Source organism: Chiloscyllium punctatum, chromosome 15 (genome assembly GCF_047496795.1).
Source record: "Chiloscyllium punctatum isolate Juve2018m chromosome 15, sChiPun1.3, whole genome shotgun sequence".
Taxonomy (NCBI): Eukaryota; Metazoa; Chordata; class Chondrichthyes; order Orectolobiformes; family Hemiscylliidae; genus Chiloscyllium; species Chiloscyllium punctatum.
In genome coordinates, this window is record NC_092753.1 from 25,947,708 (window position 1) to 25,974,871 (window position 27,164).

Here is a 27,164-nt window from a genome sequence, read left to right on the forward strand (position 1 = left end):
TTTTTGACCAGCACAGAGTTGACGGGCCAAAGGCCATACTTCAATGCTGCACCAGCAACTCTCATTGTAATGTTGCAGCAAGGACACATAAGGGCTCAGGGAGTCACACCCGGCTCAGGGACCTGACCAAGCTGCATCTCTGAGCTCTTTATGTGCAGCCATAGTGCTCGCTTACTCTAAGCCTTGCTCAACCAGAGCTATCTGTCAATATTACTGTGATGCCGTGCCATTTAGCCAGCACACAAAACCAGAGAGCTTGTTATGGTTGTCGGCAGGCCTCAGTCAGATCAAAGGAGCTCGTCTTTGGTCAGGGGTTACTGGCACAGTAAGTCAGGAGCAGCTTCTGATTGTTCCCACGCCCCTGCATTGCTATCAGCTAACTATTCAGGGCAGTCAGAGTCAGGATGCTCTCCACGTAAGTGAGGAGGTGCCAAATACTGGACAGATGACCACTCACCGTGGAACAAGAGAGGCAGATATTATGGAAGGTGAATGTGGGTGACAACCTGTCACTATTGTTGCAGGTATGCTGTGTCTCGGGTGAGTGAGCAGGCAGCACGGAAAGCACGTAGGGTTGGTTTGGTTAACAGCGAGTGAAGGTGATGTTGCAGATAATAGTGAGACTATGAGCCTTGATGGGAGATGGGCACAGTAACACAGTGAGTGTGAGTTAGCAGGTAGAAGATGGTGGCACTGTCACTGTCGGAGTGGAGAATGACATTGATCTTTCTATCGTGCAGCTCTCCAGACAGCTGAGATTGTACTGTCCGGGTGGCAGCTTGGGGAAAAGGACGTCACCCCTGTGTGCTACTTTTCTGGCAGCATATACAGACTCTCCCTGTCTGACACCTGGCAAATGTCGATAAGTGGTTGTCCGGAGCACAAAGTACTTTTAAAGATGACATCAGCAACATGAATGCTGATCCTTTGCAGGATATCCATCATCGAATTGAATCCCTACGATGTGGAAATAGACCACTCGGCCCAACAGGTCCACACCAATCCTTCTGAAGTGCATCCCACCCCAGCCTATCCCCGATATTTCGCACGGCTTAACACGCTTAACCTATACATCCCTGGGTGCAATGGGGCAATTTAGCATGACCAATCCACCTGTCTTGCACATCTTTGGACTACGGGAGGAAACCCATGCAGACACCTGGAGAATGTGCAAACCACAAACAAACAAACAAACTCCACCCGAGGCTGGAATGGAACCAGGTCCCTGGCGCCATGAGGCAACTGTGCTAACCACTAAGCCACCGTGCCGTCCCAAAGTGAGTTGTTTTGGGAATCGTAAATTTGTGTAGGATCGGAAGTGAGGGATGTGGAAGGAGTTAATGTTGCATGTTTGGTAAGATTTAGCAAGAAAACCTGCAGGTTCACAGCAAAATAAAACGCAAAAGTAAACCTGATACAACTGACATGAGGACTATTGGTTGAATCTTACTTGTTTTTGTTGTCATATCAATGTACCTGTAAGTAGTTGCTAATGTGAAATAATTTGTATGTTGTTAACTGCAAGAATCTCTTTCAGCTGTCGGAAGTGGCTTCCTTTCCCACAGTATACCAAACAGGCCCTTGAGTTTCCTGCACTGAGAGGATGGTGCCAGCAACCAATAGCTCATGAAACAGAATGAGCAGGCATTGCTATACTACATGAGGCACGACGTTGCATCTGACACCATGTTTGCCCAAAACCTCATGTCAAGGAAGTAATTCAGATAAAAAAAATGCTGTTCTGTTATTGTCAAATTTCAGTGGGATATTTTAATAAAACCTGGACCTCACCTATTGCTTACTTTTGCAATGTTGTTTCACACAAGAAAGGTTCAAGCTTTTCAAACAGACTGTATGTTTTCATCATTATTCACTGTAAATCTGTGACCCAGACCCAAAATGTGTATTTGGGTTGGTGACTTCAATTTATGTCGATACTTATGGCTATCCTGTTCAGACATGGTTTGATATGCTTCTGAAGCAGCTGGGACTTGAACCAGGACCTTCTGAGTCAGAGGTGGGGACACTACCACTGTGACATGAACCCTTCTCAATTTGTGTGCAGTTATTGAAATTAGTAAGTGTGAACAAATACTCTGGCATGTTGCTGACTATAGCAAGCTTTCCAATATTTTCAGTGGCCACACACCATGTGTAATGATTACATATTCTCTTAATTGCTGTTGTAGCTCACGTGGACATGGACCGGGCCTTCTGCAGTTTAACCTGTATATTACTGAAAACATTTTAGTTGATATACTGGTGTTGTTGAGGTTGGATTGGGGTGGGCTAAAACAGAAGTCTCACAACACCAGGTTGTAGTCCAACAGGTTTATTTGAATCATAAACTTTCTGAGCACTGCTCCTTCATTGGGTGAAGTGGACGGAAGCACAGAGGCACAGAATTTATAGGTGGACACAATTATAAGATAATTTCAGGAAATGAAGTGTGTCAAAAATAGTACAAATAGTGTGAGTGGAGTGGAGTGTCGACAGGCTGAATAACAAGGCTTTGCAGGTGATTAATCGTGTTAAATGGTGTGAGTAAAGTGCCAGCAGCTAAATAGCAAGTGATCCAATTAATTAAGGCAGACAGATAATTACAAAAATTCAAAATTAAGGTGGAGCTAGAGACAAACCAACTGGCTGGAATAACATGACAGGTATAAGAATCGCATGACGAGGGTCTAACCAAAGTAGCAAGTAACCCAAAACTGTATAAACTAATTAAGGTAAAGAGATAATAACATGCTATCAAGGTGATGGTGTCAAAACAGGACAGTAGAGAAGATCTTGCAAACCTGGAACAGTATGATGGGATTACATATAACTCAAAATGAACCCAAACTCATGGTTAAGGCATCCTCATCGGTACGGAATTTGGCTATCAGTCTCTGCTTGGTGATTTTGCCTTGTGGTATGTCTTGAAGGCTGTTTTGGAGAACACTTACCCAGAGAATGGAGGCTGAATGTCTTTGACATTCTGAAGTGTTCCCCGACTACGAGGGAACACTGCTGCCCAGCAATTGTTGCGCAGTGTCCATTCACCTGTTGTCGTACCGTCTGCATAATCTTGCTGATATAGCATGTGTGATGGTAGTACTCCTGTTGACCTGACATGTCTTGCAGAGGTTGCATTTGCAAGGCTGTGTGGTGTTGTTGGTCGCTGTTCTCCTGAAGGCTGGATAGTTTGCGGCAAATGATTGTTTGAAGGCGAGAAGTGGTGGCATTGGGGTGGATATGGCGAGAGGTTTGCCATCACTGATGACATATTTAAGGCTGTGAAGAGGCTGGTGTAGTTTTTCTGCACTGGAGAAGGACTGGATGATTTAGGGTATTCTATCGGCTGTGTCCTGTGTTTATCTTCTGAAGAGGCTGATGCGGTTTTTCGCTGTGGCATGTCGGAACTGGCGATGCATGAATTGAACATTGTATCCTATTCTTATGAGGGAGTCTTTCTGCATTTGTATATGTCTGTCACATTCCTCCTTGCTTGAGTGGATCCTGTGTAAATGCAGGGCTTCTCCATACGGGGTGGCTTCTTTAACATTTTTTGGGTGGAACCTAGAGAAGTGAAGCATCCCGAGGTTATGCATGGGCTTGTGACAGAGTGAAATGCTGAGATGTCCGTCCTTGGTGGTGAGGCATGTGTCCAAGAATGAGACTGATTCTGAAGAGTAGTCCCTGGTAAGTTTGATGATGGGATGAAATATGTTGATATTGTCATGTAGTCATTTGTGATTCTTTGCCATGAATCCAAAGGAAGAAATGTTGATGTATCTGGTGTAGAGCATTGGTTGGAAGTCCTGTGCAGCGAAGAGATTTTGCACGAACTTGTGCACGAGCATGTTGGTGTGTTGGAGTGTAAATTTGATCCCCATGGCTGTTGCATATGTCTGGATGAAGAGCTGGTTGTCAAAGGCGAAGACATTCTTGTCTAGGATGAAGTGGATGAGTTGTAAGGTGGTGCCTGAAAATTAGCAGTTGTTGGTGTTGAATACTGAGGGTGTTGCAATGATGCCGTCATCTTGGGGGATGCTGGTGTAGAGTGCCAAAACATCACTTGTGACAAAGAATGTTCCTGGTTCAACTGTGGGTGCTGAGTTTCTGTAACAAGTCTGTAGTGTCACGACAGAAGCTGGAGGGTCATTTTACAATAGGTTTCAAGATACCCTTGACAAAGCCAGAGAGGTTCTCACACAGGGTCCCATTGCCTGATACGATGGGATATCCGGGTGAGTTGGCTATGTGTATCTTCGGAAGGCAGTGGACATTTCCTGTGGGAGAAGTACACGGGATGAGAGTTCATACGATACCCTGAAGGTGTGGATCGAAGGTCTTGATCAGTGTTGTGTCGACGGGTGTGTTCTTTGATCGGCAGGTAGTTGTCTGTAGTGTTTCTGGTGGTTCAGTTGTTGGTACACTTCTTTGCAGTATTCCATTCTATTCTGTATGACGATGCCACCTCCTTTGTCTGCTGGTTTGATGACACTGTTGTGATTGGTCTTGAGAGCTTCAATCATATTGCATTGTGCCTGAGTAACATTCTGTGCTCTCTTATGAGCATGGCTGATGAAAATCGCAACAGCCTTCTCAGAAGGCATACACAGGACACGACCCTTCGTCATCCAGTCCTTCCCCAGTGCAGAGAAGCTACATCAGGCTCTTCACCGACTTAAATATGTCATCGGTGATGACAAAATGCCACCACTTCTCACATTCAAACAACCATCTAACATCTAACATCACAGCAAACTACCCAGTCTTCAGGAGAACAGCGACCCGCAACACCACACAACCTTGCCATTGCAACCTCTGCAAGACGTGTCAGGTCATCAACATGGGTACTGCCATCGCACATGGGAACACCGCCCATCAAGTACACGGTAGGCACTCATGTAATTTGGCCAATGTTGTCTACCTGATAGTGCAGGAAAGGATTTACTGAGACACTCTATGTCAGCGAGACCATGCAAACGGTGCGACAATGGATGAACGGACACTGCGCAACAATTGCTAGGCAGCAGTGTTCCCTCCTAGTTGGGGAACACTTCAGCGGTCACTAACATTCAGCCTCCATTCTTTGGGTAAGTGTCCTTCAAGACATACCACAAGGCAGAATCGCCAAGCAGAGACTGATAGCCAAATTCCGTACCAATGAGGATGCCTTAATCGTGATCTTGGGTTCATTTTGAGCCATGTGTAATCCCACCATTCTGTTCCAGGTTTGCAAGATCTTCTCTACTGTCCTGTTTTGACACCATCACCTTGATAGCATGTTATTATCTCTTTACCTTAATTAGTTTATACAGTTTTGGGTTACTTGCTACTTTGGTTAGACCCTCGTCGTGCGATTCTTATACCTATCATGTTATTCCAGCCAGTTGGTTTGTCTCTAGCTCCACCTTAATTTTGAATTTTTGTAATTATCTGTCTGCCTTAATTAATTGGATCACTTGCTATTTAGCTGCTGGCACTTTACTCACACCATTTGACACGATTGATCACCTGCAAAGCCTTGTTATTCAGCCTGTCGACACTCCACTCCACTCTCACTATTTGTACTATTTTTTGACACACTTCATTTCCTGAAATTATCTTATAATTGTGTGTCCACCTATAAATTCTGTGCCTTTGTACTTCCCTCCACTTCACCCAATGAAGAAGCAGTGCTCAGAAAGCTTGTGATTCAAATAAACCTGTTGGACTATAACCTGTTGTCGTGTGACTTCTGATTTTGATTTACTGAGCTCTTTATTGTGTCGTTCCATGTAAAGTTCAGTTTGGGATGTTTTTAGTCACCAAGGTCAATTATTTTTATTCCCCTTTTGTCTTGTAAGTATTGACTCTATACCTGACTACACAGCCATGCCTTGTCCAACCGTGACAGTGATTTTCAGCAAGAATTCGCCCAAAGAATTGTGGATGCTGGAAATCAGAAATAAAATCTGAAGAATTGTCACTGGAACCGAATCTTGAACTGCTTTCTCTCCACAAATGCTGCCAGACCTGCTGAGTTTTTCAGCAATTTCTGATTTTGTTTCACAACCAAACCCAGTTCTTTCCAAAAGGTTATCATACTCCAGTGAAAGTCTGTTTTGGATACGAAGTCTGTGTTGTATTTCCATCTTGTTGGGGTGAATTAAGATTGTTTGTCACTTTTTGTTGCATGAACCCTCTGTTTTGCTTTGTTTCTGGAAAGTGTGCTGTTCGAGCTGCAACTGAAGGCCGGATATTAGTGCTGGAAGGTCTGGAGAAGGCCGAACGGAATGTCCTACCTGTTTTAAACAACCTGCTAGAAAACAGAGAGATGCAGCTGGAAGATGGGCGTTTCCTCATGTCTGCAGATCGCTATGACAAACTGCTCAAGGTAATTGGACATAATTGGATATAATTTGATAATATTGAGGCCTTAATTGCTGCCAACGCCAATGTAATACAAAAATAGGTGGGAAGGCAAGTGGTGCGAATGACAGAAGGAGTGTGTAGAAGGATATCGGCAGGCAAAGTGAGTGGGCACGAACTTGGCAGATGGAATTTAATGTGGGAAAACGTGAGGTTATGCACTTTTGTTTGAAAAATAGAGCAAATGTGGAGAATAGTGATATTAGTTCAACGGGGGGAAAACTGCAAGAGGCTGGAGCACAGAGGATTTGGATAGCCTTGTGCGTGAGTCACAAAAAAACTAGTATCCAAGTTCAGCGAGTACTTGGGAAAGCAATTGGCCTTTTTTTTCCCCAAAAGGGAGTGGAGTATAAAAACTAGGAAAGTCTTGCTAAAATTATACAAAGCAAAATTCAGGCCACAACTGGAATACTCTGAGCAGTTTTGGTCCCCCTATCTAAGGAAAGATATGCTGACATTGTGGTAATCCAGAGAATGTTCATGAGGCTGTGACCTGGTTTGGAGGGGTTTTCATCTGAGGAGAGATTGAGTAGATTGTGTCTGTACTGAATGAAATTCAGAAGAATGAGAGATGACCTTATTGAACCATATAAAATTCTTGGGGGAACTTGACAGGATAGATGTAGAGAGGTTATTTCCCTATGGGGAAAATCGAGGATGAGGGGGAATAATCTTAAAGCAAGTGGTCATTCATTGAAGTCAGAGAAGGAGGAGAATTTCTTCTCTCAGCAGGATCATTCAGAATCTGGATAATTCTTTACTACAGAGCACCATGGAGGGTGGATTTTGAAGTCTATTTAGTGGGCAAATTTTTAATTATTAAGGGAATCCAGCATTATGGAGATAAAGCAGGAACATGGAGTTGGGGTTTTCAGATCGGCCATGATTTTATTGAATGGCAGAGGAAATTCAATGAGCTGAATGCTCTACTTCTGTTTATATATCTTATAATCTTTTGGAAAGTTATTTCGCTCTTCAAATAACAGTGCTAGCCCTGAACTGAAAAGTAATCAAGAATTGCGAGACTGTGCAGTGGCCCTATACATACCAATGTCACCTATTCTAATCTACTTTGCCTCAAGTAATGCAACCCCAGTCTTCATATGCACCTTTGGTCTGGTCTTTCTCAAAGAAGCGAATGGATTAAACTGCAATTCTTCTTTATTTAATCTAAAAATGAGATCTGAATGCAACGTACATGCTGCTTGCTGCCTACCTGCCTGTTGGTGAGCCTGTACAGTGTTACAATCTTTCTCACTCCTTCCCAGCATTCCCACACTGGAATGCGACTGGAGTTGGGAATATAGAAATGGCAATAAACCTGTTCACCCAGATCGTGGCTTATCTGCATCTCATTATGACCACTTGCCTGACTCTACTTCCCCTAATTCCCTCGGCTGATAAAATTCTATCAGTCTCAAGCTTCAAAATTGCAGTTGATCCCCAGTCTTACACTTATAATTATTATTTTTAATCACTTAAAAGGGGAAATCTCCAGATTTCCACTCCCCTTGGAAGAAATGCAGAAGTCCAGAATGGCTTGGCTCAAATTTTAAGGTCTCAGCTCCTTGCTCTGTACTTCACTGTAAGAGGAAATAGTTTCTCCCTACTGTACCTTTTTCTTTGTTAATTCCTTTAGTTGCCTTAAAGACTTCATTGAGATCAATTCCATCATACTTGCAGTCTTTCTTCAGAATTGAACATTTATATCGCTGAGGTGTGCTGCTCCAAACTGAATAGAGTTAATCCAACGCAGTCTAGTCAGACACTGGATAGTAATATAACTTCCACCACTTTGCATTCCAGCTTCTTTGAGATAAATATTAATCAGAAGCTAAGAGTTCTGTTGAGAGTAACTCAGCTCCTGTCAATTGCAATGTCTGTCCACTATATGCAAGCCACAAAAAAAGGAGTGTCATGGAATACTGTCCACTTAATTGGAAGAGCGCAGCTCCAAACATTTAAGAATCACAACACCATCCAGGACAGCACATCCAATTTGATTGGCACCATATCCAATGTGTTCAACATTCGCTGCTTTCAACACCAACACATAGTGGCCGCAGTGTGCACCATCTCCAAGATACACTGCACCAGCTCACCAAAAGTCCTTCGACAATACCTTCCAAACCTCTAGCACCTCGAAGGGAAGGGCAGCAGGATGTAATGGCCTGATGATGTTGTTGCTAGACTGTTAACCCAGAAACACAGTTAATGTTCTGGGGACCCAGGTTCAAATCCCGGCAGATGGTGGAATTTGAACTCTGTAAAAAATATCTGTAATTATTAATCCATCAATGAAATTGTTGCTTGTTGTCAAAAGAATCTCCATTCAGCTCATTAAAGTCCTTGGGAAGAAACCTGCTCTCCTCACCTAGACAGGCCTACATGTGATTCCAGAATCTCAGCAATGTGGTTGACTCATAACTGACCTGTGCAATAGTGTAGCAAGCTACTCGTTTGTATAAATCACTACAAAGTCTCAATAAAGAAATAAAACCAGATTGACCATCTGGTATCAACCTAGATGCTGCAAAAGACACTGTTAGAAACAGCCCTGTTGACCCTGCAAATTCCACCTCACTTACATCTGGGGATGAGTACCAAATTTGGGAGAACAATCTCCCAGAGGGTTTCAGTAATAATCTGACACTAAAAAAAATTTCAGAATCATACCTTACAGATAATGGCCTGGGCACCACCATCACTATTCCTAGATATTCCTTGACGGACTGAGGGAGGTGGAAAGTCAGAATGGAGTTGCCCTGGGAGTCCTCAACATTGACTCCAGACCTCATGAAGTCTTGTGGCTTCAGGTTAAAAGTGGGCAAGGACACCTCCTGCTGATTACCATGTACCATCTTCCCTCAGCTGATGAATTAATAGTGTAACACTTGGAGGAAGCACTGAGGGTGACAAAGGTTCAAAATGTACTCTGGGCGGAGAATTTTAATGTCTGTCATCAAAACTGGCTCAACAGCAACACTATAGACAAGCTGGTGAGGTCCCAAAGGACATGGCTGCTACACTGGGTCTGAAACAGGTGTGAGGGAACTAACAAGAGGGAAAAACACACTTGACCTCACCTTTACCAGTCTGCCAGTTGCAGATGCATCTGTCCATGACAGTATCGGTAAGAGTGACCATGGCATGGTCTTTGTGAAGATGAAGTACAGCCTTCACATTGAGAGTACTCTCCATCATGTTGTATAACACTATCACTGTGTTATATAGGACAGACTTTGAATAGATCCAGCAGCTCAAAACTCAATCCATGAGGTGCTGTGGGCCACTAATAGCAACAGAATTCAATACCAGAACAAACTGTAACCACATGGCCCAGCATATCCCCCATTCAACCATTGCCATCAAGCCAGGGGATCAACTCTGGTTCCATGGAGAGTGCAGGATGCAAGCCAGGAGCAGTACCAGGCATTCCTAATAAAAAAAGGTGTCAACCTCGTGAAGCTACCAAAAAGGACTATATGCATTCCAAACAGCATAAGCAGCAGGCGATAGAGCTAAGCAACCCCAAAGTGAATGGATCAGATCTAAACTCTGCAGTCCTATTGTGAATAGTGGTGTGCAATGAATAAACTCACTGGAGGAGGAAGTTCCACAAGTATTCCCGTCTCAGTGTTGGAAGAGCCCAATACGTCAGTGCAAAAGATAGGGCTGAAACATTTATAGCAATCTTCAAACAGACGTAATAAGTGGATGATCCATCTCTGCCTCCACCATTGGTCCCCTCCATCAAAGATGCCAGTTTTCAGCTACTTGGATTCACTCCATGTGATATTAAGAAAAGTTTGGATGTACTGGATACTATTAAGGTTTGGGCCCTGACAGCATTCTGGCAATAATACTGAAGACTTGTGCTCCTCAACTTGCTACTCCCTTGTTCCTTTGCAGTTATGACACTGGCATCTGCGTGACAATATGGAAAATTGCCCACTTATGTAATGTATGCAAAAGGCAATTCAAATCTAACCTGTTCAGATATCATCTCATCACTCTGCCTAAATCATCAGTAAAGTGATGGAAGGTGTCATCCACAGTGCTATCATGCAGCACCTGCTCAGTAATAAGCTGTTCAGTGATGCCCAGTGTGGGTTTCATCAGGGCCACTCAGCTCCTGCATTGGTGAACCATGGACAAAAGAGCTGAATTCCACAGGTGAGGTGAGAGTGACAGCACTTGACATCGAGGCTGCATTTGACCAAGTGTGGCCTCAAGAAGCCCTATCAAAATGTGTGAATGGGTATCAGAAGGCAAACTCTTCACTGGTTAGAGTCAAACCCAGCAAATAGGAAGCTGGGGTTGTTGGAGGTCAGTCATCTCTATTTCTGGACATCTCTGCTGGAGTTTCTCGGGGTCGTTCCAAGGCTCAACCATCCTCAGCTGCTTCATCAATGATGTGATGCTGCTGCTCCTTTAATGAAATTATGTTGTCCTTGGTTTTTTTTCAAAAGGGGTTGTGAAAGGTTCTGATATGTCTGGGATAAGGCCATTTTGATTATGGCTGTCAGATTTTGCGGAAGACAACAATCAGGGAAAAGGCTTTTAGGTTTTTTTAAAAACACTTATACAATGAAAGGGGAGTGACCAGCTCTCCCAGTTCAGGGATTTTTCCAGTGTGTTTGTTTAACTGGGACCGATCGAAGCAGCTACAGTGAAAAGAGGGTCCATGCTTCAGCAAGTGATCCCTGGCTGATTCGCTCAGCCATTTCTCTCTCCTCTTGGAACCTGTGTTTGAACTTACCTTTTTTTGCCAAGGGGTGTGTTTATGTGGATGTTGCAGGAACTTGCAACAGCCCCTTTAAGTTGTGGGGATTGCATTGTTTGGATTTTCAAATAGTTAAGTTTTTCGAAATTGTGATTTCTTTTGTTTGTGTTTCTACCATAGTCTGTAAATAAAGTCTGTTTTACTTGAAGCCAAGTGGTTTGACGAGCTGCATTACTCCTGGAATATCCACCTTAGATATGCCTAAAACAACTAGATAAGTTAGGGTCTGGGCTACCTTCTTAAAATGTTTTGAGGCATGTGGCCTGGTTCATAGCAGTGTCCTTGCATCCATCAGAAGGTCAGAAATAGGGATATTCGCTAATGATTGCACAATGTTCAGTACCATTTGTGACTCTTTAGATACTGAAGCAGTCCATGTTCAAATGCAACAAGATGTGGACAATATCCAGGCCTGGCCTGACAAATAGCAAATAACATTCTCACCACACAAATGCCAGTCAATTAACATCTCCAACAAAAGACTTTCTAATCAATGCCTCTCAAAATTCAATTGTATTACCATTACTGAATCCAAGAAACTCAGTTAGACTTGCCATACAAATAGGATGGCTATAAAAGCAGGTTAGGCACGAGGAGTTCTGTGGCGACTAACTCACTTCCTGACTCCCCAAAGCTTGATCACCATCTACGAGACAGAAGTCAGGTGAGTGATGGAATACTCCCCCTTGGCCTGGATGGGTGTAGATCCAACAACACCAAAGAAGCTTAATACGATTCAAGTCAAGGCAGCTTACCTGATTGCCACGATATTAGTAAGTGTCCACTCTCTCTACCACTGATACTCAATTGCAGCATGTACCGCGTCATAGAGTCCTACAGCATAGAGTCCTACCTTTGGCCCAAACTGGTCCATGCTGACCAAAATGCCCTTCCATGCTAACACCATTTCTCTGCAATTGGCCCATATCCTTCTAAACCTTTCCTATTCATGTATTTGTCCAAATGCCTTTTAAATCTAGATGCACTGTGCAACTTTACTAAAGATCCTCAGACAGCACCTTCCGAAGTCAAGATCATTTTGATCTTGATGGACAAGGGCAACAGATACACTAAGCACCACATGCAAGTCCCCCTCCAAGCCACTCACTATCCTGACTTGGAATGCAAGGCCGTTACTTTGGAATCACTGGGGAAAAAATTCCTGGAATTCCCTCCCTCGGGGGATTGTGGGTCTACCTTCAACACATCATCTGTAGTAGTTCAAGGAGGCGGCTCACAATTACCTTTCCAAGTGCCACTCATGTTGGATAATAAGTGTTCACCAGTCAGTGATGCCCATGGCCCATGAGTGGGGGAAAATAAACCAAACTGGAGCACCAGTTTCAAATTTGCCTCTAAGGCGCAGACCATCCTAAGAACTGTATTGCCATTCTCAGACACTGCTGAATCAAAATTCTGGAACTCTTTCCTAACTGCACTGTGGGTGCACATACACTTTACCAACAGCAATTATTTCTGGAATGTCGGTCAGTGCCACCATCTCCAGGGCGATTAGGTATGAGTAATAAATGTCATCCATTCACAGAATGCGAGCATCACTGGCGAGAAGAAGCCATTAGCAAGTTTCAGTGGCCCTCGTGATGAGCTTTTGCTTACACCCTTGATCCCTCATGTCATTTACGGTTTTTTGTAAGCTGCCTTGATGATTTGTGAACATGGACCCCTCAAGCTTCCTGCTCCTCAACAGTCCCTAACACATTCCCATTTTTAAAAAAAATTCCTTGATCACCTTTCAAGGTGGCTGATCTTTAATAGTGACCTTCAGTTTTCTTGTTTGTAAGGTCTGTCAACATGCCTCAACCTGCAAGTGGACTGCTTGCTCATGACAGCTTTTTAAAGTCATAGAGTCATAGAGATGAACAGCCTGGAAACAGACCCTTCGGTCCTACCTGTCCATGCTGACCAGATATCCCAACCCAATCTAGGCCCACCTGCCAGCACCTGGCCCATATCCCTCCAAACCCTTCCTATTCATATACCCATCCAAATGCCTCTTAAATGTTGCAATTGTACCAGCCTCCACCACTTCTTCTGGCAGCTCATTCATACACGTACCACCCTCTGTGTGAAGAAGTTGCCCTTAGGTCTCTTTTATATCTTTCCCCTCTCAACCTATGTCCTGTAGTTCTGGACTCCCTGACCCCAGGGAAAAGACTTTGTCTATTTATCCTATCCATGCCCCTCATGATTTTGTAAATCTCTATAAGGTCACCCCTCAGCCTCCGACGCTCCAGGGAAAACAGCCCCAGTCTGTTCAGCCTCTACCTACAGCTCAAATCCTCCAACCGTGGAAACACCCTTGTAAATCTTTTCTGAACCCTTTCAAGTTTCACAACATCTTTCCAATAGGAAGGAGACCAGAATTGCACGCAACATTCCAACAGTGGCCTAACTAATGTTCTGTACAGCTGCAACATGACCTCCCAACTCCTGTACTCGATACTCTGACCAATAAAGGAAAGCATATCAAACGCCTACTTCACTAACCTATCTACGTGCGATTCCATTTTCAAGGACCTATGAACCTGCACTCCGAGCTCTCTTTGCTCCGCAACACTCCCTAAGACCTTACCATTAAGTGTATAAGCCCTGCTAAGATTTGCTTTCCCAAAATGCAGCACCTCGCATTTATTTCAATTAAACTCCATCTGCCACTTCTCAGTCCATTGGCCCATCTGGTCAAGATCCTGTTGTAATCTGAGGAAACCCTCTTTGCTGTCCACTACACCTCCAATTTTGCTGTACCTCTTATACTCGCATCAAATCATTTATATAAATGACAAAAAGTAGAGGGCCCAGCACTGATCCTTGTGGCACTCCACTGGTCACAGGCGTCCAGTCTGAAAAACAACCCTCCACCACCACCCTCTGTCTTCTACTTTTGAGCCAATTCTGTATCCAAATGGCTAGTTCTCCCTGTATTCCGTGAGATCTAACCTTGCTAATCAGTCTCCCTTGTATTAATTTTAAAATAGTTATGTAGAGGGTCAAAACTGCTCCACAGGTTCAAGTTCTAAATTGGGGCAGGGTGGAATTTGATGAAATTAGACAGGAGCTTGCAGGAGTTGATGAGAGTAGCTTGTTTGCAGGCAAAGGGATGTCTGGCAAATGGGAGGCGTTTAAAAGTGAGATAGCTAGAGTTCAAGGTCTATATGTTCCTATGAGGGTGACCAGCAAGTTTGGCAGGAAAAGGGAATCTTGGATGATGAGAGATATTGAGGCTTTAACCAGGAAAAAGGAGGAGGTGTGGTTCAGGCACAGGCAGCTGGGAGCAAGGCAATCCCTGGAAGTACTTAGGGAATACAGGAGTTTACGGAAGAAGGAAATCAGGAGGGCGGAAAAGGGGCTTTGACTGAGAAAATTAAGGTGAATCCAAAGAATTACTTTGAGTATATTAAAGGAAAAAGAATAACTAGAGGGAGAATATGACCCATCAAGGACTAAAGTGGACATGATTGTGTAGGACCACAGGAGATGAGCGAGGTTCTCGATGAATATTTCTCCTCTGTGTTTACCATGGAAAAGGACATGAAGACTTGGGAAGTTAGTGGTGGTATCTTGGGGATAGTCCATATCAGAGTAAAGGAGATGTTGATGTAGTAGAATGTATGAATCTCATGGTCCTGACTAGGTATTTCCAAAAACACTGCAGGAGTGTTCTCTTCAGATTTCCTTCGGGTGGTCTGGTTTCCTCCCACAGTCTAAAGACGTGCAGTTTAGGTGAATTGACCATGTTCAGGGATGTGTAGATTAGGTGCATTAGTGAGGGGAAATGTGCAGTAACAGTATAAGGAAATAGGTCTGGGTGGGTTACTCTTCGGAGGATTGGTGTAGAACTTTTGAGCCAAATGGCCTGTTTCCACACTGTAGTAATTCTATGATCTTATAGTCGAAAACTCATCATGACCAAACCACCTAACCTGCACGTCCTTGAACTGTGGGAGGAAGCCCACAGAGATGCAGGGAGAATGTGCAAACTCCACACTGACAGGCACCCCAGGTTGGAATCAAGCCCAGGTTCCTGGCACTGAGAGGCAGCAGTGCTAACCACTGAGCCACCACACTGCCCATTTGCAATTTCTTGCCACAGAGAGCTTTGGGGGCGGAGTCCTTGTGTTTGTTTAAGGTTGTGATAGATCTTAATCGGCAGGGGAGTCTAAAGTTGTTGGAAGAAGGCAGGAAAGTAGACTTAAGTAGTGTTGGATCAGTCATGTTGAATGGCGGAGCAGGTTTGACGGGCTGAGTGGCATACTCCTGTTCCCCTTTCTTATAGTCTAGCTATGACCCCTAGTGTGAAATTCCCCAACTCATGGAAACATTGTCTTAACATTAACCCTGTCATAGAGTCCTACAGCATGGACACAAGCACCTCATCCCAAACTGGTCCATGTCAACCAAAATGTCCATCCACGCTAACCCCATTTCCCTGCACTTGGCCCATGTCCTTTTGTTCCTTTCCTATCCATGTATTTATCCAAGTACCTTTTAAATGTTGTTAATGTACCCGCCTCCACTATTTGCACTGGTACCTCATTCCATATGCATATCATCTTCTGTGTAAAGAAATTGCCCCTCAGGTTTTCTTTTATTCTTTCCCCCCTCGCCTTAAACTGATGCCCTCTTGTCCTTGATTCCCTAACACTGGGAAAAATACTGAGTGCATTCACCCTATCCATGCCGCTCATGATCTTACACACTTCCGTAAGAACCCCCTCAATCTCCTATGCGTGAAAGAAAAAGTCCAGTTTGACGTTGTGCCAATCTTTAATCCACTCTAAGTTGAAACTAACCAACATACCCTTCATTTTACTATCATCCAAGAGTCGCTTAAACATCCCTAATGTATCCGACTCTACCATCACTGCTGGCAGTACATGCTATGTGTAAAGAACAAACTTCTGATGTCTCCCCTAAACCTTCTTCCAATCGTCTTAAAATTTTGCCCCCTTGTGATAGTCGGTTGATTAGATTCCCTACAGTATGGAAACATGCCCTTCAGTCCCACACTGACCCTCCAAAGAGTAACCCACTCAAACCCATTCCCGATATTTACCGCGACTAATGCACTTAACACTTTGGGCAATTTAGCATGGTCAGTTCACCTGACCTGCACATCATCTGGATTGTGGAAGAAAACCAGAGCACCCGGAGGAAACCCACGTAGACACTGGCAGAATGTGCAAACTCCGCACAGGCAATCGCCGAGGCTAGAATCAAATCCGGATACCTGGCGCTGTGTGGCAGCAGTGCTAACTACAGAGTCACCATTTCCGCTCTTGAGGAAAAATTCTCTTGCTATCCACTCTATCTACACCTCTCATCATCTTGTACACCTCTATCAAGTCACCTCTCATCCTTCCTGGCTCCAATGAGAAAAGTCCTAGCTCCTTCAATCTCTTTTCATAAGACATGCCCTCCATTCCAGGCAGCATCCTGGTAAATTTCCTCTGCACCCTCTTGAAAGCTTCCACTTCCTTCCTATGATGAGGTGACCAGAACTGAACACGATATTCCAAGTGTGGTCTAACCAGAGCTTTTCGAGCTGCAGCATGACCTCGCGGCTCTTAAACTCAATCCACCTGCTAATGAAAGCCAACACACCTTACCCTTTCTTAACAACCCTAACAACTCGGGTGGCAACTTCAAGGGATCTATGGACATGAACCCTAAGATCCCTCTGTTCCTCCACGCTGCCAGGAATCCTGCCTTTAACCCTGTATTCTGTATTCGAATGTACCCATCCAAAATGAATCACTTTACACTTTTCCAGGTTGAACTCCATCTGTCACTTATCAGCCCAGCTCTGCATCCTGTCAATGTCCTGTTGTAACCTACAACTGCCCTCCACGCTATCCACAATTCCACCAAATTTTGTGTCATCGGCAAACTTACTAACCCACCCTTCCACTTTCCCAGTCAAGTCATTTATAAAAATCACAACCAGCAGAGATTCCAGAACAGATCCCTGTGGAACACTACTGGTCACTGAGCTCCAGGCTGAATACTTTCCATCTACTACCACCCTCTGTCTTCTATAGGCCAGCCAATTCTGTATCCAGACAGCCAGAGGGTTTCCAGGATACTTCGGGACTGGCAAACTCCACACAGACAGTCGCTTGAGGTGGGAATTGAAGCTGTTTCTCTGGCGCGGTGAGGCAGCAGTGCTAACCACTAAGCCCATTCCTTGCTCCCTGTTGTGTTCCAGTCTGACCTGCCTCTTCGATGAACTGTTTATGATACTATATCTCCTTCCAGTCTCACACTTGCCTCCCTGCTGTTGAGGATCCCATCCTGCTGTTGAAGAGTCAAGACTCCTCAAACTCTTGTGCATTTACATAAGATCACCCCTCATTATTCTGAACTTATACGTCCAATGTCAGGTCAGAATTGATTTTCCTTTTACTCAACCATGGGAACAGCAGGTTCTGCAAAGTCACCTCCAAGCCTCTCACCATCCTGATTTGGAAATATATCATTGTTGCTGGAATAAAGTGCTAGAACCTCCTTGCTATCAGCACCTTGGGAACAATACAGCATTTTCAAGGTAAATTAGGGTTGGGCGATGCCTGCATTCCATGTGTTAACATGACAAAAACATTTATCCAGATGCTTTCCATTTAATATTGTGCTCCTGTTGTGCTTGTTATTTTCTGATATTTATTTGCTTGAAAATGTGATAGATTGTTGCAAACACTGACTAATGAAGCACATCAGCCAGGCGTAATTTATTGGTTTGCATCAAATTCATTCATAGAATTCATAGAATCCCTACAGTGAAGAAACAGGCCATTTGGCCCAACAAGTCCTCCAAAGAGTATCCCACCCAGACCCATTCCCTTGTCCTGTTACTTGACACCTCCCCTGGCTAGTGCACCTCCCCTGGCTAGATTACTACACATCCCTGAAGACTGTGGGCAATTTAACATGGCCAATTTACCTAACCTGCACATCCTTAAGCTGTAGGAGGAAACCAGAGTTTCTTTGTTTTCCTCACCTTAATAAATGGAGCCATCTATCTCATTAATATGCAACAGGATTGACTGCGGACATCCAGTTTAACACTTTAAATGGAAGATTCAATGTTGAGCGATACCCCAATGAGGTATGAGAAAAATGGCAAATGACACAAAGAGGGTACTAGGACAGCTAATCAAAGGCTTGATTAATTAACTGGGTTTTAAGATCATACATGTAGGAGAGAGAGAGATGTAGGAGCAGAAGCATAATAATTATTTTGTACGGTGGAAAGCTGATGTGGTGGTGTTATCACTATGCTTAATGGATATGGGTTCAAATCCTGGCATGGCAGGCCTAACAAAGGAAAAGCTGATGTTCTTAGCCAGTCTGGCCAACATGTGACTTCAGACTTTGAGAATTGTGATTAACTCTTAGATTTCTTCAGAAAGGACTAAGCAAGCTACTCAGTCCAAGAACAGTTAGAAATGGGCAAAATATGTTGGCCTTGCAAATGACACACTCATCACAAGAAAACAGGAAAAGGAAGTCTGCCAGAAAATCTGCAAGCACTTCATAAATAAAATTGATCTTGTAGAGTCAAACATCTCAACCATTTTCTGTGCTTCATACTTTATCGGCTGAACAGCGAATAGATTTTTGGCAGTATTTGTTGGGATGAAATACTGGCTAGGACAACAGGGACATCCCTCATCTTTTAATCTCACTATGGTATTTTTAGTTTTTGCTTGAGGTGCTTAATAAGCAAATGGAACTTGAGTTGAATGTATCATTTGAAGAATTGTTCCTCTGATTTTGTACTTGCTCACTACTACAGTGATGTACTGGTACAAATTATGTGCTCAAGTGCAGGAATGAGCTATGATTGTACAACTTTCTGTTTGACACAGTCCTGTTGAGCTGCAGGAACTTCCATTTATTTAAGTGGCTGCTTAACATGCTTTGAATTTCTAGCACTTATGTTCACATTGAAAAAAAAATCATTAATATCATTAATGTGACTTTTTTTGTATAGGAGCATACAAAGGAGGAGCTAGACGCATGGAAGATTGTGCGAGTTAGCGAGGATTTCAGAGTAATAGCCCTGGGTCTGCCAGTCCCGAAGTATCCTGGAAACCCTCTAGATCCTCCACTTCGTTCAAGGTTTCAGGCTAGGGACATTTATAGCCTGCCTTTTAAGGTAATCTTTCACCTTCAAACACAGTGATGATATCAGTGGATACTTTCATGTAAACGTAGTGGTTTCTCCATTCTGCACAATTACGAATGGTGCCATTGTGATTTTGATCTTAATTATTTAGTGGTGGAGTTAACGCTTGCAATACAATAAATGTTTTAATGACAAATTGGGGTAGCACAGCGGCTCAGTGGTTAATACTGCTGCCTCACAGCACCAGTGACCTGGGTTCCATTCCAGCCTCGGGCGACAGTCTGTATGGAGTTTGCACATTCTTCCCTATCTGCTTGGGTTTCCTCCGTGTGTTCCTGTTTCTGCCAGCCATGCTAAATTGCCCATAGTGTCCAGGGATAAGCAGGCTAGGTGGATTGGCCATGGTAAATGCAGGATTACAGGGATAGGGTAGGGGGGATAGATGGTATTCGAGGTGAGCTACTGGGATGGATTGAGGATTGGCTGTCTGACAGAAGGCAGAGAGTTGGGATAAAAGGTTCTTTTCCAGAATGGCAGCCGGTGACGAGCGGTGTCCCGCAGGGTTCAGTGTTGGGGCCACAGCTGTTCGCATTATATGTTAATGATCTGGATGAAGGGACTGGGGGCATTCTAGCGAAGTTTGCCGATGATACGAAGATAGGTGGACAGGCAGGTAGTACTGAGGAAGTGGGGAGGCTGCAGAAGGATCTAGACAGTTTGGGAGAGTGGTCTAGGAAATGGCTGATGGAATTCAATGTGAACAAATGCGAGGTCTTGCACTTTGGCAAAAAGAATAAAAGCACAGACTACTTTCTAAACGGTGAGAAAATTCGTAAAGCCAAAGTACAAAGGGATCTGGGAGTGCTAGTCGAGGATTCTCTAAAGGTCAACATGCAGGTTGAGTCTGTGATTAAGAAAGCGAATGCGATGTTGTCACTTATCTCAAGAGGGTTGGAATATAAAAACACCATTGTGCTACTGAGACTTTATAAAGCTCTGGTTAGGCCCCATTTGGAGTCCTGTGTCCAGTTTTGGTCCCCACACCTCAGGAAGGACATACTGGCACTGGAATGTGTCCAGCGGAGATTCACATGGATGATCCCTGGAATGGTAGGCCTAACATATGAGGAACGGCTGAGGATCTTGGGATTGTATTCATTGGAGTTTAGAAGATTAAGGGGAGACTTAATAGAGATGTACAAGATAATACATGGCTTGGAAAGGGTGGATGCTAGGAAATTGTTTCCGTTAGGTGAGGAGACTAGGACCTGTGGACACAGCCTTAGAATTAGAGGGGGTAAATTCAGAACAGAAATGCAGAGACATTTCTTCAGCCAGAGAGTGGTGGGCCTGTGGAATTCATTGCCGCAGAGTGCAGTGGAGGCCGGGACGCTAAATGTCTTCAAGGCAGAGATTGATAGATTCTTGTTATCTCGGGGAATTAAGGGCTACGGGGAGAATGCGGGTCAGTGGAGTTGAAGTGCCCAGCAGCCATGACTGAATGGCAGAGTGGACTCGATGGGCCGAATGGCCTTACTTCCACTCCTATGTCTTATGGACTTATGGGTGGGATGCTTTTCAAAGGGTAGGTGTGGACTTGATGGGCCAAATGGACTTTTTCCACACTGTAGGGATTCTATGAATAAATGTTTCATAATCTTCCTTACTAATTGTATTTTTGTTGGAGAAGTTTTGAATAATTGAGTCGTAGTTCTTGAAATAGTGGAACAAGAGTAGGCCATTCAGCTTATTGTGCCTGCCTGCAACTTAATACCATCGTGGCTGATTAAGCACTTCAATGCCTGTTGTCCACCCCATCTCCATAACCTTGTTTAACTATGGTAATCAGAAATCTATCAATCTCTACCTGCAACATGGTCTAACACTGTGCTAGTATGGTTGGGAATTCCAGATTAGATTACATTCATTTAAGTGTGGAAACTGGCCATTTGGCCCAACAAGTCCACACCAACCCTCCAAAGAGTAACCCGCTCAGACCCAGTCCCCTACCCAATATTTCCCTCTGACTAATGCACCTAACACTATGGGCAATTTAACATGGCCAGTTCACCTGACCTGCACATCTTTGGACTGAGGGAGGGAACTGGAGCACCCGGAGGAAACCCACACCGATGCAGGGAGAACGTGCAAACTCCACACAGACAGTTGGCCGAGGCAGGAATTGAACCCGGGTCTTTGGCGCTGTGAGGCAGTAGTGCTAACCACTGTGCCACCCCTACAAATGTTCACAACCCTCTGAGTAAAAAAAAATTCTCTTCATCCTGGAACGAAGAGGTATCCCCCTTATTTCTAAATTACACCCCCTGGTTCTGGACTCACCAAGCAGGGGAAACACCTACTGTCTCCATCCCTTTAAGCATTTTGTAAGTTTCAGGTAAATCACCTTGAACTGCCAACTGTCAGCCCAAACCTGGATGGAAAAGAACATAGCCGATGGAAGATGAAGTGGAAAAATGTATTGTTGTACACTTGGGTTGGTAAAAACAAATGTGCAGCATATTTCTTATTGGTAAGAGGTCAGAAGTGTAGATGTACCTTGGAATCTAAATGTCATTGTATGGAAGTTAAATGCTGGCCCAGCCAATGATGCCTACATCCCATCGGTAAATAAAACAAATTCACTAGCCCTGTCCAAATCCTCCTGAAACTGCCTGACAACTTTCTCACCATTCACATTCCCATTTAAGACCATCAGAACTAGGAACAGGAATAGGCCACTCACCCCCTCGAGACTGCTCTGCCATTCAGTAAAGTCATGGCTGATCCTGTGGAAGAGGATCCCAAATATCTACTACCCTTTGTATGTAGCAGAGCTTGCTAACATTTCTCCTGAATGGTATGGCTCTAATTCTCAGACACTACTGCCAAATTCTGGAATCCCTAATCTGTGGAAATAGTATATGTTTGTCTCCCTGATCTTTTCCTCTTCCTACCTTGAAGACTTCAATCAGATCACCCCTTAACCTTTTAAAGTCGGAAGAAGCAAACCTGATTTTTTATAATCTCTGCTCACGATGTCCAGGTTTCATTCTTGTATATCTATGTTATACTCCCTTCAAGGTAAATATATCCTTTGTAAGATGTAGTGCCCAGATCTGCTTTCAGTACTCCAAGTGGGGTTTTGTATTACTATAGCGTAGTTTCTGCATCCTTTATCCTCTACAGCATTTCATTAGCTTTTGTGATTATTTTCTGCACCTGTTCATGACATTTTAAAGATCTATGCATCTAAACCCCCAAGTTTCCACTGTATTTAACTTTATACCATTTAGAAATACCCTGACTGGTTCAAAATGCATAACCTCACTTTTATTTACATTGAACTCCATCTGCCACAGTGTTGCCTATTCACTTCGTCCATCGATATCCCTTTGTAATTTTATGCTATCATCTAAACTGTCTACAATGCTGCCTCATTTTGTGTCATCGCAAACTTGCAAATATGACTTTCAATGTCATTATCCAAGTCAACAACATATAAGTGAATAACTGAGGCCCTGTGCAGAGCCTTGTGCACTGCCATGTCACCTTGGTTTCCCTCATTTGCTCTTCTTAAAATGCAGAGTAACATGTCCCTGTAGATTAGAAAATTGCACAATTCCCTGTAGCTAGGGGACTCTAAAAGATTGTAGTTAAGGTGTCTACAATGTCCTCCCCTCCCATGAGGGAGAACATTCTTTCAGCATTTACCTCGTCAAGCCATTTAAGAATCCTATATGTTTCAGTGCTATCACCTCTCAACTGCAATGAATACTATCCTTACCTGTTTAACCTTTGTTCATAAGACAGTCCCTCCCTACCATGAATCATCCTTGTGACCCTTCTCTGAACTGCCTCCAATGAAATAATATATTTTCTTTAAATAGGGGACTAAAATACTTAGAATATGGTATCACCATAGATGTGGTTTCACCAGCACTTTGTAAAGTTGCAGTATAACATTCCTACTCTTATATTTCAACTGCCTTAAAATAAGGGCCAACATTCCATTTGCCTTCCTCATTATCTATTAGACCCATGTACCAGCTTTCTGTGTTTCATGTATACGTACTCCTAAGTCCCTTTGTCTTACAGCTATCTATAGCTTTTCTCCATTTAAAGATAATCTGTTCGCCCATCCAAACTACACACCTTTGCATTTTCCCACATTACACTTCATTTTTCAACTCTTTGCTCACTTATTGATTTATATATTTCAGTAAGATGTTTGAATACCTTTCACAACTTTCCTTTCCACCTATTTTGTGTCATCTGCAAATTTGGCCAAAATACATTTGCTTCCTTTCTTCAAGTCATCAATATAATTTGTAAACACTGATCCATGTGGAACCCCACTGGTTACAGGTTGCCAACCTGAAAAAGAGTCCCTGATCTCCACTCGTTATATTTTATGCATTAGTCAATATGCTATGCAAACCTGGGTTCTTACTTTATGTCTTAACCTTTTGTGAGATACCTTGTTGAACATCTTCTGGAAGTCCAAATACACATGTTTACTGGTTCTCCTGTATCCACTCTGGTTGAGACTTCCTCAAATAACTAATAAATTAGTCAGATATAATTTCCATTTCATGAAGCTATGCCGTTTCATTAGATTTAGCTTTGTATTATCCACAATTTGGAACTATTACATTTGGTCCCCACCTTCAAATCACTATATATATATAAAATGAGCATCTGGTTTCTGAGTAGTGATCCTTGCAGTACTCCACCACTCAGCCTGTCAATGTGAGAATAATTAATTTATTCCAACCCTGTTTTCTGTCCCTCAGCCAACCATTAAAGCATGCCAGTACATTACTCCCATCCTGTATATTTTAACTTTTCTAACCAGCCTCCTGTGGGAGATTTTATCAAAAGCCTTCTGAAAATCGAAGTGTACTGTGCCCATTTGGCTCACCTTCATGAACTCATACTCTGTTCTCCCTTTCTGCATCAATTTCCTGATCCTCCTATGCTGTATTTTGTAAACCTCCCAATCCTCAAAATTATTGTTTTCTCTGGCAATTTTCATGGAATCGTAGAATTCCTATGCTGTGGAAATAGGCCCTCCTGCCCAACAAGTGCACACAGACCCTCTGAAGGTTAACTTACCTAGACCCATTCCCTTATCCTATATTTACTCCTGACTAATGCACCTAACCTACACATCCTTGATGACTATGGGCAATTTTGCATGGCCAATTCACCTGACCTGCACATCTTTGGATCGTGGGCGGAAACTGGAGCATCCGGAGGAAACCCACGCAGACACGGGGAGAATGTGCAAACTCCACACAGACAGTCGCCCGAAGCTGGAATCAAACCTGGGGCTCTGGTGCTGTGAGGCAGCAGTGCTAATCACTGAGCCACCATGCCACCAACTTTATTGGCCTTTACTTTTACTGTGCTTTAATTCATAATCCTGAATTTCCTTTGTTAGCTATGCTTGATCGACATATTTTGAATTTCTGCACTTTAAAGGAATGTATGTTAACACTTAAAGTCATGTATTATGAACCAGACTGGACACACTCAATCAATTTTAAGAAGTTAAAGATCACACAACATCGGGTTATAGTCCAATAGGTTTATTTAGAAGCACTAGCTTTCGAAGTGCTGTTCCTTCATCAGGTTGTTGTGGAGCCTGATGAAGAGGCAACGCTTTGAAAGCTAGTGCTTCCAAATAAACCTGTTGGATTATAACCTGGTGTTGTGATTTTTAACTTTGTCCACTCCAGTCCAACACTGGCATCTCCATATCAATTTTAAGACGGGTAACCTCGACAATAACTACTTCTTATTTTAAAGGTAAATGTGAAGTGCTGGGATCCAGATGCAGTGCGACTGGTCAAATTACTTGACATTAAGCAAAATACAATCTGTTTAAACACTCTAGTTAAAATTGAAACGAAAGAAAGGAATTTAAAATAATTTAACTATTAGAAAACTTAACAGAATAACAAATCTACTGACCATTACTAATTAACTATTCCAATATAGTAACTTTCTATAAACTCACCCGTTGACACAAAGGCATATTCAGTTACAGATTTTCACATGCAGTTCTCCAATCCAGGAGGGAAAAAAAAACAAGGGAATATTCAAAGAGTGTAGCAGCCAGGAGATATTCACTGAAGCTTCTAACTCTTTTTAACTTTTTTTTAAAGGCGTCCGATGTTATTGAAAAAAACAAAACCCATAAATCTGGATCTGAGAGACCTGGCCACAACCCTTCAGGCTGTTTGTTTAAGAAACCCAAGGCCTCACAAGTTGTCTTCAATAGGCAATTCCGCACCTCTGCCTTCCAACCTGTCCAAAAAGAAAACAGGACAAAATAACCTCTTAAAATGATAACCATGTCACACAGGATAAGTTACCTCAGAGCACAATGGGACCTTGATCAGATGGGTTGATGGGCTGAGGAGTGGCAGATGGAGATTAATCTATATGTGACTTGCTATATTTTCATAAGGCAAAACAGGGCAGGACTTATTCACTTAATGGTAAGGTCCTGGGGAGTGTTGCTGAACAAAGGGATCTTTGAGTGGAGGTTCATAGTTCTTTGAAAGTAGAGTTGCAGGTAGACAGGAAAGTAAAGAAGACACTTGGTATGCTTTCCTTTATGAGTCAGTGCACTGAGTGTAGGAGTTGGGAGGTCATGTTACAGGACATTGGCCACTTTTAGTATACTGCATTCATTTTTGGTCTCCTTGCTATTGGAAGGATGTTGTAAAACTTGAAAAGGGTTCATAAAAGATTTACAAGGATGTTGCCAGGGTTGGAGCATTTGAGCTGTCGGGAGAGGCTGAATGAGCTGGGGCTGTTTTGACTGGAGCACCGGAGGCTAAGGACATAGGTTTAAGGTGAGGGGGAAAGATTTAAAAGGAACCTGCGGGGCAACGTTTTCAAACAGAGCGTGGTGTATACATAGAACAAGCTGACGGAGGAAGCAATAGAGGCGAGTACAATTACAGTATTTAAAAGACATTTGGATAGGTACATGAATAGGAAGGGTTTAGGGGGAAATGAGCCAAATGCAGACAAATGAGACTAGATTAATTTTGGTTATGTGGTCGGCATGGACGAGTTGGATTGAAGAGTCTGTTTCCATGCTGTGCATCTTTATGACTCTATGTCTCTCCTTAAAACTCAAACTCTCTATTCCTGGCAACATGCTGGTAAATCTCTTCCGAACCTTCTCCAGCTTAATAACAGTCTTGCTATAACTGAGCAGACCAGAACTGGACAGAGTACTGCAGAAGAAGCTTCACCAACATCCTGTACAACCTCACTATAATGTCCCAACTCCTGTACTCAAAGGTCTGAGTAGTGAAGACAAGCATGCCAAATGCCTTCTTAACCACCCTACCTACATGTCATGCAAACTTCAAAGAATTATGCACCTGAAATCCTTGGTGTCTCTGTTCACAAACTGCTCAAGGCCCTACTTTTAACTGTATAGGTTTTTTTTTTGTTTTACCAAAATGCAATACCTCCCATCTATCCAGCATTAAAACTGCATTTGCCAATCTTCAGCTCATTGACCTAATTAATTAAGATCTTTTTGTAATCTTTCATAACTTTCTCTGCCATTCACTGTACCACCAACCTTGGTGTGATCTGCAAACTTATTAACCATGTTTTCTATATTCTCATTTAAATCATTTATGTCAATGATAAACAAAAGTGGAACAAACACAATCCATGTGGAACACTGCTAGTCACAAGCCTTAGGGGGCAAGTGGGAGAAGAGGTTTGAAAGTATTAAACATCAAATTTATCCATCTTCTGAGAGTCATTTATAATATTTGATGTCCCAGCATT

At 43.1% G+C, this 27,164-nt stretch overlaps 1 protein-coding gene across 3 annotated transcripts in view; it reads left to right on the top strand.

Annotated features, from left to right (window-relative positions):
• Positions 1 to 27,164, top strand: part of vwa8 (von Willebrand factor A domain containing 8) — a 353,830-nt gene that overhangs the window by 91,253 nt on the left and 235,413 nt on the right. For all 3 annotated transcript variants that reach the window (XM_072584806.1, XM_072584805.1, XM_072584804.1), the window contains exons 5-6: positions 6,203 to 6,370; positions 19,203 to 19,367. In XM_072584806.1, the coding sequence (XP_072440907.1) occupies positions 6,203 to 6,370; positions 19,203 to 19,367 (333 nt within the window). The remainder of the gene's footprint in view (positions 1 to 6,202; positions 6,371 to 19,202; positions 19,368 to 27,164) is intronic.